At 36.9% G+C, this 17,780-nt stretch overlaps 1 protein-coding gene across 1 annotated transcript in view; it reads left to right on the top strand.

Annotated features, from left to right (window-relative positions):
• The window catches only part of LOC129657103 (UDP-glucuronosyltransferase 2C1-like), a 30,449-nt gene extending 24,959 nt beyond the window's left edge, over positions 1–5,490 (top strand). Inside the window, exons 7-8 of the mRNA XM_055587413.1 lie at positions 2,095–2,101; positions 5,211–5,490. Coding sequence (XP_055443388.1) covers positions 2,095–2,101; positions 5,211–5,490 — 287 coding nt within the window. The remainder of the gene's footprint in view (positions 1–2,094; positions 2,102–5,210) is intronic.
• The last annotated feature ends 12,290 nt before the right edge of the window (positions 5,491–17,780 follow it).

Raw genomic sequence — 17,780 nt, 5'->3', positions numbered from 1 at the left:
TCTCTGGTTCCTCTGCCTTTTCTAAAACCAGCTTGAACATCAGGAAGTTCACGGTTCACATATTGCTGAAGCCTGGTTTGGAGAATTTTGAGCATTACTTTACTAGCGTGTGAGATGAGTGCAATTGTGCGGTAGTTTAAGCATTCTTTGGCATTGGCTTTCTTTGGGATTGGAATGAAAACTGACCTTTTCCAGTCCTGTGGCCACTGCTGAGTTTTCCAAATTTGCTGGCATATTGAGTGCAGCACTTTCACAGCATCATCTATCAGGATTTGGAATAGCTCAACTGGAATTCCATCACCTCCACTAACTTTGTTCATAGTGATGCTTTCTAAGGCCCACTTGACTTCACATTCCAGGGTGTCTGGCTCTAGGTGAGTGATCACACCATCGTGATTATCTGGGTCGTGAAGGTCTTTTTTGTACAGTTCTTCTGTGTATTCTTGCCACCTGTTCTTAATATCTTCTGCTTCTGTTAGGTCCATAGCATTTCTGTTCTTTATCGAGCCCATCTTTGCATGAAATGTTCCTCTGGTATCGCTCATTTTCTTGAAGAGATCTCTAGTCTTTCCCATTCTGTTGTTTTCCTCTACTTCTTTGCATTGATCACTGAAGAAGGCTTTATGTCTTCTTGCTATTCTTTGGAACTCTGCATTCAGATGTTTCTATCTTTCCTTTTCTCCTTTGATTTTCGCTTCTCTTCTTTTCACAGCTATTTGTAAGGCCTCCTCGGACAGCCATTTTGCTTTTTTGCATTTCTTTTCCATGGGGATGGTCTTGATCCCTGTCTCCTGTACAATGTCCTAGCACTCTTGATTCCACCTTGAACTTCATCCAGCCTGGCATTTCTCATGATGTAGTCTGCATGCAAGTTAAATAAACAGGGTTACAATATACAGACTTGACATATTACTTTCCCAATTTGCAACCAGTCTGTTATTCCATGTCTGGTTCTAACTGTTGTTTCTTGACCCACATATAGGTTTTGCAGGAGGCAGGTATGGTGAACTGGTATTTCCATCTCTTTAAGAATTTTCCACAGTTTCTTGTGATCCACACAGTAAAGTCTTTAACATAGTCAATGAAGCAGAAATTGATGTTTTTCTGGAATTCCCTTGCTCTTTCTATGATCCAGCAGATGTTAGCAATGATCTCTGTTTCCTCTGCCTTTCTAAATACATTTAGAGCATCTGGAGATTCTCGGTTCATAAACTGTTGAAGCCAAGCTTGGAGAACTTTGAGCATTACTTTGGTAGAATTGTGAGAAGAGTACAATTCTGCAGTAGTTTGAACATTCTTTGGCATTTTATTTCTTTGTGATTGGAATGAAAATTGACCGTTTCTAGTCCTATGACCACTGGTGAGTTTTCTAAGTTTGTTGGCATATTAAGTGCATAACTTTAATAGTATCATCTTTTGTGCTGTGCTTAATCGCTCAATCTTGTCTGACTCTTTGTGACCACAATGACTATAGAATGCCAGGCTCCTTGGGATTAGAAATAGCTCAGCTGAAATTTCATCACCTCCACTAGCTCTGTTCATAGTGATGCTTCTTAAGACCAATTTGACTTTGCACTCCAGGATTTCTGGCTCTAGGTGAGTGCTCACACCATCGTAGTTATCTGGTTCATTAAGATCCTTTTTGTATAATTCTTCTGTGTGTTCTTGCTACCTCCTCTTAATACCTTCTGCTTCTGTTAGGTCCATACAGTTTCTGCCTTTATTTTGCCCATATTTACATGTAGTATTCCCTTGGTATCTCTAATTTTCTTGAAGAAATCTCTAGTCTTTCCCATTCTACTGTTTTCCTCTATCTTTGAATTGATCACTTAGGAAAGCTATCTTATCTCTCTTTGTTATTCTTTGGAACTCTGCATTCAGATGGATATATCTTTCCTTTTCTCTATTGCCTTTCACTTCTTTTCTTTTCTCAGCTATTTGTAAGGTCTCCTCAGACTACCATTTTGCCTGTTTGCATTTCTATATCCTGGGGATGGTTTTGATCATGGCCTCCTGAACAATGTTATGAATTTCTGTCCATAGTTATTCAGGCACTCTGTGTACCAGATCTAATCCCTTGAATCTATTTCTTACTTCCTCTGTATAATCATAAGGTATTTGATTTAGGTCATACCTGAATGATCTAGTGGTTTTCCCTACTTTCATCAATTTAAGTCTGAATTTGGCAATAGGGAATTCATGATCTGAGCCACAGTCACCTCCTGGTCTTGTTTTTTGCTGACTGTATATAGCTTCTCCATCTTTGGCTGCAAAGAATAGAATCAATCTGATTTTGGTGTTGACCATCTGGTGATGTCCATGTGTAGAGTTGTCAATTGTGTTGTTGGAAGAGGGTGTTTGCTATGACCAGTGTGCATTGTCTGGGCAAAACCCTGTTAGCCTTTGTCCTTTGTTTTGTACACCAAGGACAATCTTGCCTGTTACTCCAAGTATCTCTTACCTTCCTATTTTTGGATTCCAGTCCATTATGATGAAAAGGATATCTTTTTTTGGTGTTAGTTCTAGAAGGTATTGTAGGTCTTCAAATTCAGCTTCTTTGGCATTATTGGTTGGGGCATATACTTGGATTACTATGGTTTTGAATGGTTTGCCTTCGAAACCACAGGATCTTTCTGTCATTTTTGAGATTACAGGTAAGTTTTGCATTTTGGACTCTTTTGTTGACTATGAGGGCTATTGTATTTCTCTAAGTGCTTCTTTCCCACAGTATTAGATGTAATGGTCAGCTAAATTAAATTCACCTGCTGCAGTGCATTTTAGTCAATTGATTCCTAAAATGTCAGTGTTCACGCTTGTCATCTCCTGTTCCATCTCTTCCAATTTACCTTGATTCATAGGCCTAACATTCCAGGTTCCTATGCAATATTGTTCTTTACAGCATTGGACTTTATTTTCACCACCAGTTCAGGTTAGTTCAGTTGCTCAGTCATGTCCGATTCTTTGTGACCCCATAAACGGCAGCACACCAGGCCTCCCTGTCCATCACCAACTCCTGGAGTTCACTCAAACTCATGTCCATCGAGTCGGTGATGCCATCCATCCACCTCACCCTCTGTCATACCTACTCCTCCTGCCTTCAATCTTTCCCAGAATCAGGGTCTTTCTAATGAGTCAGCTCTTCGCATCAGGTGGTCCAAAGTATTGTAGTTTCAGCTTCAACATCAGTCCTTCCAATGAAAACCCAGGACTGATCTCCTTTAGGATGGACTGGTTGGATCTCTTGGCAATCTAAGAGACTTTCACAAGTCTTTTCCGACTCCACAGTTCAAAAGCATCAACTCTTCAGTGCTCAGCTCTCTTTATGATCCAATTCTTCCATCCATGCTTGACTACTGGAAGAATCATAGCTTTCACTAGAAGGACCATGGCAAATAGATGGGGAAACAATGGAAATGGTGACAGACTTCATTTTTGGGGGCTCCAAAATCACTGTAGATATGACTACAGCCATGAAATTAAATAAGCACCAGGTTCCATCAGTGTCTCTTAAACATCACATCTTATTTCTTTGCTCTATTATCAGTGCAATGTTATCAAAGCTTACAATGTACTTATCTTGTCCATGACCACAATTTCCAATATCATCTAGCATTAATTTCATATTTATATGTACTTAATGATGCAGTTTATGTTTTAATAGAGTATATCTATTTCTTTTATTGAATTTTTATCTGATATTTTGTTTCTGCATCTGTCTTGGAACTTCTGTCAGTATTATTTGTTTTCCTGAGATATATTCAGAGGTACTTATTCCTTATATTCCTGTGTATTAGGAAAGGTTTGCCTTTTTTTTTTAATGAAAGGGAAGCAGGGCTTTGTTTATTTTTTTATGTTGTATAGTTCTCCTCCTCAAAACTTTTTACATACTTTCCCATGATTTTCTACAATATAATGTTCTGTATTCTCTATCAATGATGACTGCACTTTGGTGTGGGTAAATAACTTCCCTCCTTCACAATACCAAGGAAATCTTGCTTCTAAGTCAGCCATTCAAAGCCTTCAACCAAAATCCTGGTGGGGTCTTCTGTTCCTTGACAGAAGTTAGAAGGGGTAGTGTTCTATGCATTGCCATCCTCCCATCTCACCACCGCATGTGCAGCCCTCTGTTATTGTTGTTCAGTCACCCAGTCGTGTCTACTCTTTGCAACCCCATGAACTGCAGCATACCGGGGCTCTCTGTTCCTCACCATCTCCCAGAGTTTGCCCAAGTTCATGTTCATTTTAAGTGTTGCCATCCAACTGTCTCATCCTCTGATGCCCTCTTCTCCTTCTGCCCTCAATCTTTCCCAGTATCATAGACTTTTCCAATGAGTTGTCTGTTCTCATCAGATGACCAATATACTGGAGCTTCCGCTTCAACATCAGTCCTTCTAGTGAATATTCAGGGTTGATCTGCCTTATGATTGACTGGTTTGATCTCCTTGCTATCCAAGGGACTTTCAGGAGTCTTCTCTAGCACCACAGTTGAAGGCATCAGTTATTTGGCATTTTACCTTCTTTATGGTCCAGCTCTCACAATGGTATGGAACCACTAGGAAGACCATAGCCTTGACTATTCAGATCTTTGTTGGCAGAGTAATGTTTCTGGTTTTCAACACACAGCCCTCTTTAGCCTGAGGCAAAAATGCCAGCATCTGTTCAGTCTCAGGCCCTACTTCTTGCCCAGAGGGTTGCATGAATCTTTTTTGCTTTCATTTGACATGTCAGGACCATGAAGATTACAGACTGAAACCATTTCCTGTTACTGCTGAAGTCTTGTTAACACTGACACTCCATCCCAAACCTGGGGAAGATTGAAGGAGTGGGGAAAGAGTTCCTTTTTCATAGACCTTTCCCTCCATGCTGCTTGCTCTTACTATCATGTTCCCAATACTACACTCAGCAAGTTAAATCAAAATTCTGTATTCTCAAGCTACACATTCTAATAATAATCCTATTTCTGTACTTTCAGAATGCTATTTTCAATTGGTAATTCTGTTCTCTCCCGCTTCTAGTAATTACTGAGACTATAAAGCGTCCAACACTTTCAAACTGATGAACCATCACAGCTAGAAATATCTCAAGAGGAAACAAGTTTTCATACGCTTTTCATATTCTTGATGATATCATTTATGACACAACTTATCATATAATTAATTATGCAATATATTTTTAAAAATATAAGTTGCTATTTATATATTCAATTTTAGCTATAAAGAGAATGCGATGAAGTTATCAAGAATTCACCATGATCAGCCTGTGAAACCCCTGGACCAAGCAGTCTTCTGGGTTGAGTTTGTCATGCACCACAAAGGAGCCAAGCACCTTCGACCAGCTTTCCATGACCTCAACTGGTTCCAGTACCACTCTTTGGATGTGATTGGCTTCCTGCTAGCTTGTGTGGCAACTGTTGCATTCCTGGTCACTAAATGTTGCCTGTTTTGCTGCTGGAAGTTTGGTAAGACTGCAAAGAAGAAAAAGAGAGAGTAGCCTTCTGCTTTTTTTTTTTTTTTAATATAAATTTCTTTATTTTAATTGGAGGTTAATTACTTTATAATATTGTATTGGTTTTGCCATACTTCAACATGAATCTGCCACAGGTATATGTGTGTTCCCCATCCCGAACCCCCCTCCCTCCTCCCTCCCCATACCATCCCTCTGGGTCATCCCAGTGCTAGAAACCTTGAAAGAGTCCATCTGAATAATCCAGCCACTGATTTGAAAAGATTTCTCTCCTGTTCTTTTGGGTTCTTGTCCATTCCTAAAATTATCATGTCAAAGATCAAATACTCACTCCAAAAATTTACCACATGATTCAGAATTAAGGTTTAAAATAATCTATTCTTTAAAAAGATATGACAAATGAATAAACATATGGAAATTGTTACCATTAAAAACTTAGTGCTTTCCTTTATTCATTGCTTTTAGTTCAACCAGTTGAGATGTTGTTTGAGGCCTCAGGAACATAATGATTAATTCTATTTCCATACTGATCAAGTTGAATATTTCCTGAATATCTAACATAATTTAGGGTTCAATATGCAATAATTATTTCATACTCTCTAAAAGAACTATACAAGAACTAATGTAGAACACACTCTAGCCAGAGCTTCTTTACCAGTCAGGAAAACCAGAAGCCTGTTAGGATTTCTACTCTGCTGTAAAGCACATTTTACACCACCAATTTTCTTCCATATCACACATTAGACTTTCTCCTTCTTGGAATATAAAACACTATTTTTTTGTCTTTCATTTGAAGACTATCCTTCCTTTGGATATTAATAATGATAGTACTTCATTTTTATTGTAATGCTTCTTGGCTGCAGAGATCTAGCTGTTTATTGCATGTTGGCATGGCTATTGGGATGATGGGTCAAAGTAAATAACTTGAATTTAATACCTACACTTTTAAATTAACAAGTACAATAAGCCTGTATATCGTCATCCTGCTTATTTAACTTATATGCAGAGTGCATCATGTGAAATATTGGCCTGGTTGAATCACAAGCTGGAATCAAGATTACTACAGAAATATCAACTTCAGATACACAGATGATACCTTTCTAATGGCAGAAAGTAAAAAGGAACTAAAGGCCCTTTTAATGAGGGTGAAAGAGGAAAAGGTTGGCATGAAACTCAGCTTTAAAAAAGGAGAAAATCATGGCGTTTGGTCCATCACTTCACACAAATAGAAAGAGGAAAAGTGGAAACAGTATTTTTTTTTTTTTTTTTTTTTTTTTGTCCTCCAAAACCATTGCTGGTGGTGACATGAAATTAAAAGACATTTGCTTCTCAGAAGAAAAGCTATGACAAACCTAGACAAAGGTCTATGTAGTCAGGTTTTCCACATAGGCATGCATATATGTGAGAGTTGGACCATAAAGAAGGCCTAGCAGTGAAGAATTGATGCTTTAGAATTGTAGTGCTGGAGAAGATTCTTGAGAGTCCCTTGAACTGCAAGGAGATCCAACCAGTCAATCCTAAAGGAAATCAACCCTGAATATTGACTGGAAGGACTGATGCTGAAGTTGAATCTCCAATACTTTAGCCATTTGGTAAGAAGAGCCAATTCATTGGAAAAGGCCCTGACTATGGGAAAGATGGAGGGAAAAAGGAGAAGGGGTTGGCAGAGGATGAGATGATTAAATAGCATCACTGACTCAATGGACATAAATTTGAGAAAACACTGTAAGATTTTTGTAAGCCATCAGGCTTCCCTGGTGGCTTAGTGGTAAAGAATCTGCCTGCCAATGTAGAAGACTTGTGTTTGATTCCTGCACCAGGCAGATCTCCCAGAGGAAGAAATTGCAACCCACTCCAGTATTCTTGTTGGGAAATCCCATGGACAGAGGAGCCTAGCAGGCTACAGTCCATGAGATTGCACAGAGTTAGACATGACTTAGCAACCAAACAACAACAATGGGAAACAGTGAAGGATGGAAGAGATTGATGTGTTGCAGTCCATATGGTCACAAGAGTTGGACATGAACAACCACACACACAAAAAATTACTTAATTTTAATCCTTCATTAATTTTACTTACAATATAAATATTGCAAAGAAGAAGCAAATTGTTTAGAGTTTCCACTGCAGATACTTTGGACAGAAAATGCACTTCTAATAAATGCTGTTTTCTATGGGGTTGATTTCTCCATCAGAAACTCAAGAGTTCATCCATTTCTTTCTTTTCCTTGGTCTCAGTATTTCTCCTGGTCCTCTCATGACCTGTTCTGTGAGCACTATTCTAAGCACAAGTACTGGCTTCTTATCAACTAGCATCAGCCTGAAACCTGCAGTAAATATGAAGACAGTTGAATTTAAAAAGTAAAGTTGTGTCTAACAACAGAATATTCTTTTTCTTTCCTTCTGTAATCCTGTAGGTGAATGCGGGGGGTTCTGCTCATGTCTTTGCTTTGAAATTCCACCAAATTCTCCGCTTAAAAATATCTCTTCATTTATTTTCTAAAAAACCTATCTTCAATATGCTTTCCAATAATTTGTTGACAAAGAAAAAAAAATTCATTCTAACTCAGATGATGTTATGTATTAACCAAGTTCAGTAACAGTTTACCACGGACTTTGATATCTATAACTTAAAAAATAGACTGAAAATAACTAAGAACAAATATGTCTACCAAATATAAAAATAGAGCAAATATAAAACTATCAGGATAAATAGAAATGATTTGGGCAATTATTTGTCTTTTTACAGGTATTAGAACAAAGTAATCATAATTTATTATTAGCTGAGTAGTTAAATATAGGAGCTAAAAATATGTTTTCTCAATTTTATGAAGTTTTGAATAATTAAATAATTATATTGCTTTAAGGAATAGAGCTTAAAAATGCAAGTGCAGATGGAACTTGCTTAAAGATATTATGCATGCAATTAAAGCAATAATATACCATAATCCTAATTATCATAGAAAATATGATAATGACCTTTCTTATAATAGTCTTTATTTTTTCAATTAAAAGATAATTGTTTTACAGAATTTTGTTGTTTTCTGTCAAACCTCAACATGAATCAGGTTTAGGTATACATATATCCCCTCCCATTTGAACCTCTCTCCCATCTCCCTCCCCATTCCACACCACTAGGTTGATACAGAGGCCCTGCTTGAGTTTCCTGAGCCATATAGCAAATTCCCTCTGGTTATCTATTTTACATATGGTAATGTAAGTTTCCATGTTACTCTTTCCATACATCTCACCCTCTCCTCCCCTCTCCCCATGTCCATAAGTCTATTCTCTATGTCTGTTTCTCCATTGCTGCCCTGCAAACAAATTCTTCAGTACCATTTTTTATATATTCCATATATATATGTGTGTGTGTTAGAATATGATATGTATCTTTCTCTTTCTGACTTACTTCACTCTGAAGAATAGGCTCTAGGTTCATCCACTTCATTAGAACTGACTCAAATGTGCTCCTTTTTATGGATGAGTAATATTCCATTGTGTGTATGTACCACAATTTATTTATCAATTTATTTGTTGATGGACATCTAGGTTGCTTCCATGTTCTAGATATTGTAAATAGTGCTGCAATAAACAATGGGATACATGTGTCTTTTTCAATTTTGGTTTTCTCAAGATATAGGCCTAAAAGTGGATTTGCTAAATCATGTGGTGGTTTTATTCTTAGTTTTTAAAGGAATCTCCACACCATCTTCCATAGTGGATTTTCAATTTACATTCCCATCAACAGTGCAAAAGCATTCCCTTTTCTCCACACTCTCTCTAGGACTTATTGTTTGTACACTTTTTGATGATGGCCATTGAGATGGGAATACTGGACCACCTGACCTGCCTCTTGAGAAACCTGTGTGCAGGTCAGGAAGCAACAGTTAAAACTGGACATGGAACAACAGACTGGTTCCAAATAGGAAAAGGAGTACATCAAGGCTGTGTATTGTCCCCCTGCTTATTTAACTTATATGCAGAGTATATCATGAGAAACACTGGGCTGGAAGAAACACAAGCTGGAATCACGATTGCCAGGAGAAATATCAATAACCTCAGATATGCAGATGACACCACCCTTATGGCAGAAACTGAGGAGAAACTAAAAAGCCTCTTGATGAAAGTGAAAGAAGAGAGTGAAAAAGTTGGCTTAAAGCTCAACATTCAGAAAACGAAGATCATGGCATCTGGCCCATCATTTCATGGGAAATAGATGGGGAAACAGTGGAAACAGTGTCAGACTTTGTTTTTTGGGCTCCAAAATCATTGCAGATGGTGACTGCAGCCATGAAATTAAAAGACACTCCTTGGAAGGAAAGTTATGACCAACCTAGATAGCATATTGAAAAGTAGAGCCATTACTTTGCCAACAAATGTCCATATAGTCAAGGCTATGGTTTTTCCAGTGGTCATGTATGGATGTGAGAGTTGAACTGTGAAGAAAGCTGAGTGCCGAAGAATTGATGCTTCTGATGTATGGTGTTGGAGAAGACTCTTGAGAGTCCCTTGGACTGCAAGGAGAGCCAACCAGTCCATTCTAAAGGAGATCAGTCCTGGGTGTTCATTGGAAGGAATGATGCTAAAGCTGAAACTCCAATACTTTGGCCACCTCATGCGAAGACTTGACTCGTTGGAAAAGACCCTGATGCTGGGAGGGATTGGGGGCAGGAGGAGAAGAGGGCGACAGAGGATGAGATGGCTGGATGGCATCACTGACTCGATGGACTTGAGTCTGAGTGAACTCTGGGAGTTGGTGGTGGACAGGGAGGCCTGGCATGCTGCGATTCATGGGGTCGCAAAGAGTCGGGCACGACTGAGCGACTGAACTGAACTGAACTGAACTGTATTGAATAATGAGTGATGTGAAGCGTCTTTTCATGTGTTTGTTAGCCATCTGTATGTCTTCTTTGGAGAAATGTCTCTTTAGGTCTTTTTCCCACTTTTTCATTGGGTCGTTTGTTTTTCTTGTATTGAATTGTATGAGCTGCTTGTATATTTTGGAAAGTAATCCTTTGTCAGTTGTTTCATTTACTATTATTTTCTCCCATTCTGAGGGTTGTCTTTTCACCTTGCTTATAGTTTCCTTTGCTGTGCAAAAGCTTTTAAGTTTAATCGGTCCCACTTATTTACTTTTGTTTTTATTTCCATTACTCTAGGAGGTGGGTCATAGAGGATCTTGCTTTGATTTATGTATTCGAGGCTCTGCCTATGTTTTCCTCTTAGAGTTTTATAGTTTCTTGTCTTACATGGAGCTCTTTAACCAATTTTGAGCTTATGTGTGGCGGATTCATTTCAATATTTGGCAAAACCAATACAATTATGTAAAGTTTAAAAATAAAATAAAATTAAAAAAAAAAAAGAAAGTGTTCTAAATTAATTCTGTTACATGTAGCTGTCCGGTTTTTCCAGAACCATTTATTGAAGAGGCTGTTTTTGTCCCATTGTATATTCTTGCCTCCTTTGTCAAGAATAAGGTACCCATATGTGCATGGGTTATTTCTGGGCTTTCTATCTTGTTCCATTGGTCTGTATTTCTGTTTTTGTGCCTGCACCATGCTGTCTTGATAACTGTAACTTTGTAGTATAATCTGAAGTCAGGAAGCTTGATTCCTCCAGGTCCATTTTTCTTTCTTAAGACTGCTTTGGCTATTTGGGGTCTTTTGTGGTTCCATATGAATTGTGAATTTTTTTGTTCTTTTTCTGTGAAAAATGCCATTGGTGATTCAATAAGGATTGCATTGAAACTGTAGATTGCATTTGGTAGTATAGTCATTTTCATAATATTGATTCTTCCTATCCAGAAGTATGGACTTTCTCTCCATCTATTTATGTCATCTTTGATTTCTTTCATCAGTGTCTTAAAATTTTCTGTGTACAGTTCTTTTGTCTCTTTGGGTAAGTTTATTCCTTGATATTTTATTCTTTTTGTTGAAATGGTAATTGGGTTGATTCCTTAATTTCTCTTTCTGATTTCTCAATGTTATTACATAAAATGCAAATGATTTCTGTGTATTGATTTTGCAACTTTGCTAAATTCACTGATTAGCTCTAGTAATTTTCTGATACTATCTTTAGAGTTTTCCATGTACAGTATCATGTCATCTGCAAACAGTGAGAGTTTTACTTCTTTTTTTCTGATCTGGATGCCTTTTATTTATCTATTTTTTTCTACTCTGATTGCTATAGCTAGGACTTCCAGAACTATGTTGAATAATAGTGATGAGAGTGGACACCCTTCTCTTTTTCCTGATCTTAGAGGGAATGCTTTCAGTTTTTCACCATTGAAAACAATGTTTGCTATAAGCTTATCATATATGGCCTTTACTATGTTGAGGTAGATTCCTTCTATGCCCATTTTTAAAAGAGTTTTCATTATAAATGGGTGCTAAATTTTGTCAAAGACTTTTTCTGCATCTATTGAGATTATCATATGGCTTTTATGTCTCAATTTGTTAATATGATGTATCACATTGATTGATTTCTGTATATTGTAGAATCCTTGCATCCCTGGAATAAACCCAACTTGATAATGGTGTATGAGCTTTTTGATATTTTGCTGAATTCTGTCTGCTAAAATTTTGTTGAGGATTTTTGCATCTATGTTCATCAGTGATATTGGCCTATAGTTTTCTTTTTCTGTGTTGTCTTTGTTTGGTTTTGGTATCAAGGTGATACCTTGTAGAATGAGTTTGTAAGTGGTCCTTCCTCTGCAATTTTTTGAAGGAGTTTTAGGAGGACAGGCATTATCTCTTCTTCAAATGTTTGATAGAACTTTCCTGTAAAGCCATCTGGTCCTGGGCTTTTGATTTTGGGGAATTTTTTTTTTTTTTTTTTTAATCCCAGCTTCAATTTCAGTGCTTGTAATGGGGTTGTTCATAATTTCTATTTCTTCCTGGTTCAGTCTTGGAAGATTGAATTTTTCTAAGAATCTGTCCATTTCTTCCAGACTATCTACTTTTTTACCATATAGTTGTTCCTAATAGTCTCTTACAACCCTTTGTGTTTCTGCATTGTCTGTTGTAACCTCTCTTTTTTCATTTCTAATTTTGTTGATTTGATTCTTCTCTTTTTTTCTTGATGAGTCTTGCTAAAGGTTTGTCATTTTGTTTATCTTCTCAAATAACCAGTTTTTAGTTTTATTAATCTTTATTATTGTTTCTTTCATGTTTTTTTTCACATATTTCTGTTGTGATCTTTATGATTTTTTTCCTTTTATTAATTTCTTCTTCTTCTTCTTCTTTTTCCAGTTGTTTTAGGTGTGAAGCTAGATTGTCTATTTGATGTTTTTCCTGTTTCTTGAGGTACAGTTGTATTGCTATAAACTTCCCTCTTAGAACTGCTTTTGCTGCATCACATAGGTTTTGAGTTGTCATGTTTTCATTGTCATTTGTTTCTAGAATTTTTTTTATTTCCCTTTTGATTTCTTCAGTAAGCTGTTAATTATTTAGAAACGTGTTGTTTAATCTCCATGTGTTTGTGTTTCTTACAGCTTTTTTCTTCTAATTGATACCTAGTCTCTTAGTGCTGTGGTCAGAGAAGATGCCTGATATGATTTCAATTTTCTTAAATTTACTGAGGTTTGATTTGTGACCCAAGATGTTCTCTATCTTGGAGGATGTTCCACGTGCACTTGAGAAGGATGCACGTGCACTTGGAGGAAGTTCCACATGCACTGCATTTGGATGGAATGTCTTGAAGATATCAATGAGATCCATCTCATCCAATGTATCATTTAAGACTTATGTTTCCTTATTAATTTTCTGTTTTGATGATCTGTCCTTTGGTGTGAGTGGGGTGTTAAATTCTCCTACTATTGTGTTACTTCAATTTCTCCTTTTATGTCTGTTAGTGTTTGTCTTATTTATTGAGGTGCTCCTATGTTGGGTGCATAGATATTTACAGTTGTTATGTCTTCCTCTTGGATTGATCCCTTGATCACTATGTAGTGTCTTTCCTTATCTCTTGTAGTATTCTTCATTTTAAGGTCTATTTTGTCTGATATGAGCATTGCTACTCCAGCTTTCTTTTACTTCTCATTTGATGGAAGATATTTTTCCATCCTCTTACTTTCAATTTATATGTGTCTTTAGATCTGAAGTGGGTTTCTTGTAAACAGCATATATATGAGTCTTGTTTTTATATCCATTCAGAAAGTCTGTGTCTTTTGGTTTGAGGATTTAATCCACTTACATTTAAAGCAATTATTGATATGCATATTCCTATTGCCATTTTCTTAATTATTTGGAGCTGATTTTGTAGATCTTTTTCTTCTCTTGTATTTCTTGACTATATAAGTCCCTTCAACATTTGTTGTAAAATTGGTTTGGTGCTATTGAATTCTCTTAACTTTTGCTTGTCTAAAAAGCTTTTTATTTCTCCATCAATTTTGAATTAGATCCTTGTCAGGTACAATAATCTTGGCTGTAGGTTTTTACCTTTCTGTACTTTAAATATATCCTGCCATTCCCTTCTGGCCTGCAAGAGTTTCTGCTGAAAGATCAACTATTAAATGTATGGGATTTCCCTTGTATGTTACTTGTTGCTTTTCTCTTGCTGCTTTTAATAGTCTTTCTTTGTGTTTAGTCTTTGTTAGTTTGATTAGCATGTGTCCTGGCATGTCTCTCCTTGGGTTTATCCTGAGTGACTCTGTGTCTCTTGAACTTGATTGACTCTTTCCTTTTCCATGTTGGGGAAATTTTCAACTATAATCTCTTCAAAAATTTTCTCACACCCTTTCTTTTTCTCTTCTTCTTCTGGGACCCCTTTACTTCGAATGTTGGTGTATTTGATATTGTCCCTGAGGTCTCTGAGATTATCCTCACTTCTTTTTTTTCTTTTTTCTTTTATTTATTTATTTATTATTATTTACTTTACAATATTGTATTAGTTTTGCCATACATCAATATGCATCTGCCACAGGTGTACACGTGTTCCCCATCCTGAACTCCCTTCCCACCTCCCTTCCCATACCATCCCTCTGGGTCATCCCAGTGCACCAGCCCCAAGCTTCCTGTATCCTGCATCGAACCTGGACTGGTGATTCGTTTCTTATATGATATTATACATGTTTCAGTGCCATTCTCACAAATCATCTCCACCTCCCCACACCCTCCCATAGAGGCCAAAAGACTGTTCTAAACATCTGTGTCTTTTTTGCTATCTCGCATACAGGGTTGTCATTATCTTCTTTCTAAATTCCATATATATGAGTTAGTATACTGTATTGGTGTTTTTCTTTCTGGCTTACTTCACTCTGTATAATAGGCTCCAGTTTCATCCGCCTCATTAGAACTGATTCAAATGTATTCTTTTTAATGGCTGAGTAATACTCCATTTTGGAGAAGGCAATGACACCCCACTCCAGTACTTTTGCCTAGAAAATCCCATGGACGGAGGAGCCCGGTAGGCTGCAGTTCATGGGGTCGCTACAGTCGGACATGACTGAGTGACTTCACTTTCATTTTCACTTTCATGCACTGGAGAAGGAAATGGCAACCCACTCCAGTGTTCTTGCCTGGAGAATCCCAGGGACGGGGAGCCTGGTGGGCTGCCGTCTATAGGGTCGCACAGAGTCAGACATGACTGAAGCAACACAGCAGCAATACTCCATTGTGTATATGTACCACAGCTTTCTTATCCATTCATCTGCTAATGGACATTTGGTAGCTTCCATGTCCTGGCTATTATAAAGTGCTGCGATGAACAATGGGGTACACGTGTCTCTTTCAATTCTGGTTTCCTTGGTGTGTATGCCCAGTATTGGGATTGGTGGGTCATATGGCAGTTCTATTTCCAGTTTTTTAAGGAATCTCCACACTGTTCTCCATAGTGGCTGTACTAGTTTGCATTCCCAACAACAGTGTAAGAGGGTTCCCTTTTCTTCACATCCTCTCCAGCATTTATTGCTTATAGACTTTTGGATCGCAGCCATTCTGACTGGTGTGAAATGGTACCTCATTGTGGTTTTGATTTACATTTCTCTGATAATGAGTGATGTTGAGCGTCTTTTCATGTGTTTGTTAGCCATCTGTATGTCTTCTTTGCAGAAATGTCTATTTAGTTCTTTGGCCCATTTTTTGATTGGGTCATTTATTTTTCTAGAATTGAGCCATAGGAGTTGCTTGTATATTTTTGAGATTAGTTGTTTGTCAGTTGCTTCATTTGCTATTATTTTCTCCCATTCTGAAGGCTGTCTTTTCACCTTGCTTATAGTTTCTTTTGTTGTGCAGAAGCTTTTAATTTCAATTAGATCCCATTTGTTTATTTTTTCTTTTATTTCCAATATTCTGGGAGGTGGGTCATAGAGGATCCTGCTGTGATGTATGTCGGAGAGTGTTTTGCCTATATTCTCCTCTAGGAATTTTATAGTTTCTGGTCTTATGTTTAGATCTTCAATCCATTTTGAGTTTATTTTTGTGTATGGTGTTAGAAAGTGTTCTAGTTTCATTCTTTTACAAGTGGTTGACCAGTTTTCCCAGCACCACTTGTTAAAGAGATTGTCTTTTCTCCTTTGTATATTCTTGCCTCCTTTGTCAAAGATAAGGTGTCCATAGGTGCATGGATTTATCTCTGGGCTTTATATTTTGTTCCACTTATCTATATTTCTGTCTTTGTGTCAGTACCATACTGTCTTGATGACTGTGGCTTTGTAGTAGAGCCTGAAGTCAGGTAGGTTGATTCCTCCAGTTCCATTCTTCTTTCTCAAGATTGCTTTGGCTATTTGAGTTTTGTTTTTTTTTTTTTTTTTTTTTTTTGTATTTCCATACAAATTGTGAAATTATTTGTTCTAGCTCTGTGAAAAATACCGTTGGTAGCTTGATATAGATTGCATTGAATCTATAGATTGCTTTGGGTAGTATACTCATTTTCACTATATTGATTCTTCTGATCCATGAACATGATATATTTCTCCATCTATTAGTGTCCACTTGGATTTCTTTCATCAGTGTTTATAGTTTTCTATATACAGGTCTTTAGTTTCCTTAGGTAAATATATTCCTAAGTATTTTATTCTTTTTGTTGCAATGGTGAATGGAATTGTTTCCTTAATTTCTCTTTCTATTTTCTCATTATTAATGTATAGGAATGTTCACTTCTTTTCATTCTTTTTACTTTATACTGCTCTTCAGAAGTTATTTCCACCATTTTACCTTCCAACTCACTACTTCTTTCTTCTGTTTCAGATATTCTGTTATTTATTCTTTCTAGAATATTTTTAATTTCAGTAATTGTGCTGTTTTTCCCTGTATGATTATCCTTTAATCCTTCTAGTTCTTTGTTATTTGATTCTTTTACTTTCTCCATCTTGTTTTCAACGTTTTTGATCATCTTTACTGATTATTCTGAATTCTTTTTCAGGTAGTTTGCCTATTTCCTCAGCATTTATTTGGACTTCTGTGTTTCTAGTTTTTTCCTTCATTGTGTAGTATTTCTCTGCCTTTTCCTCTTTTTTTTCTTTTTTTAGCTCATTGTGTTTGAGGTCTTCTTTTCCCCAGCTTCAAGATTGAATTCTTTCTTCCTTTTGGTTTCTTCCATCCTAGGCTTGGTCCAGTGGTTTGTGTAAGCTTATAGAGTGAGATTTGTGCTGAATTGTTTTTTGGTTTGTTTGCTTTTCCTCTGATGGACAAGGCTGAGGGAGGTGTTAATCCTGTCTGCTGATGACTGGGTTTGTATTTTTGTTTTGCTTGTTGTTTAGATGTACAGGGTGCTACTGGTGGTTGGGTGATGCCGGGTCTTGCATTCAGGTGGTTTCCTTTGTGTGAGTTCTCACTATTTGAAACTCCCTAAGGTTAGTTCTCTGGTAGTCTAGGGTCTTGGAGTCAATGCTCCCACTCCAAAGGCTCAGGGCTTGATCTCTGGTCAGGAATGAAGATTCCACAAGTGGTTTGTTATGGCATTAAGTAAGATTAAAACAAATACCCAAAAAAAAGAAATAAAAAATGAATCCCTGATGGATGGCAGTTACAAAATCAGGCAAATAATATTTAAAATAACGGAATATACATATATACATATACACCCATAAGCAAAATCAAAACAGTCCAACTAAATAAAGTACAGTAGATTGACCCAGCAAACAAAGGAAACTAAAAATTACATCTACCAGTTAAGAGCAAAACTAAATAAAGCACAAACTGGAAAGCAAAACTAAAGCAAGGTGCCAAGAGGGGAATAAATGAATACAAAACTAACAAATATGTTGGGAGGAAAGGGAAGAAAGAAGAGAAAGAAAGAATAGATATGCAAAGTTAAATAGAGGTAGATAAAGATTTGTATACATTAAAAATTAACTGCAAGGGGAAAATAACAATAGA

Source organism: Bubalus kerabau, chromosome 7 (assembly GCF_029407905.1).
Source record: "Bubalus kerabau isolate K-KA32 ecotype Philippines breed swamp buffalo chromosome 7, PCC_UOA_SB_1v2, whole genome shotgun sequence".
NCBI classification, from domain to species: domain Eukaryota; kingdom Metazoa; phylum Chordata; class Mammalia; order Artiodactyla; family Bovidae; genus Bubalus; species Bubalus kerabau.
The sequence above is the reverse complement of the archived record's forward strand: the minus strand, read 5'-3'. Positions and strand labels throughout refer to the sequence as shown.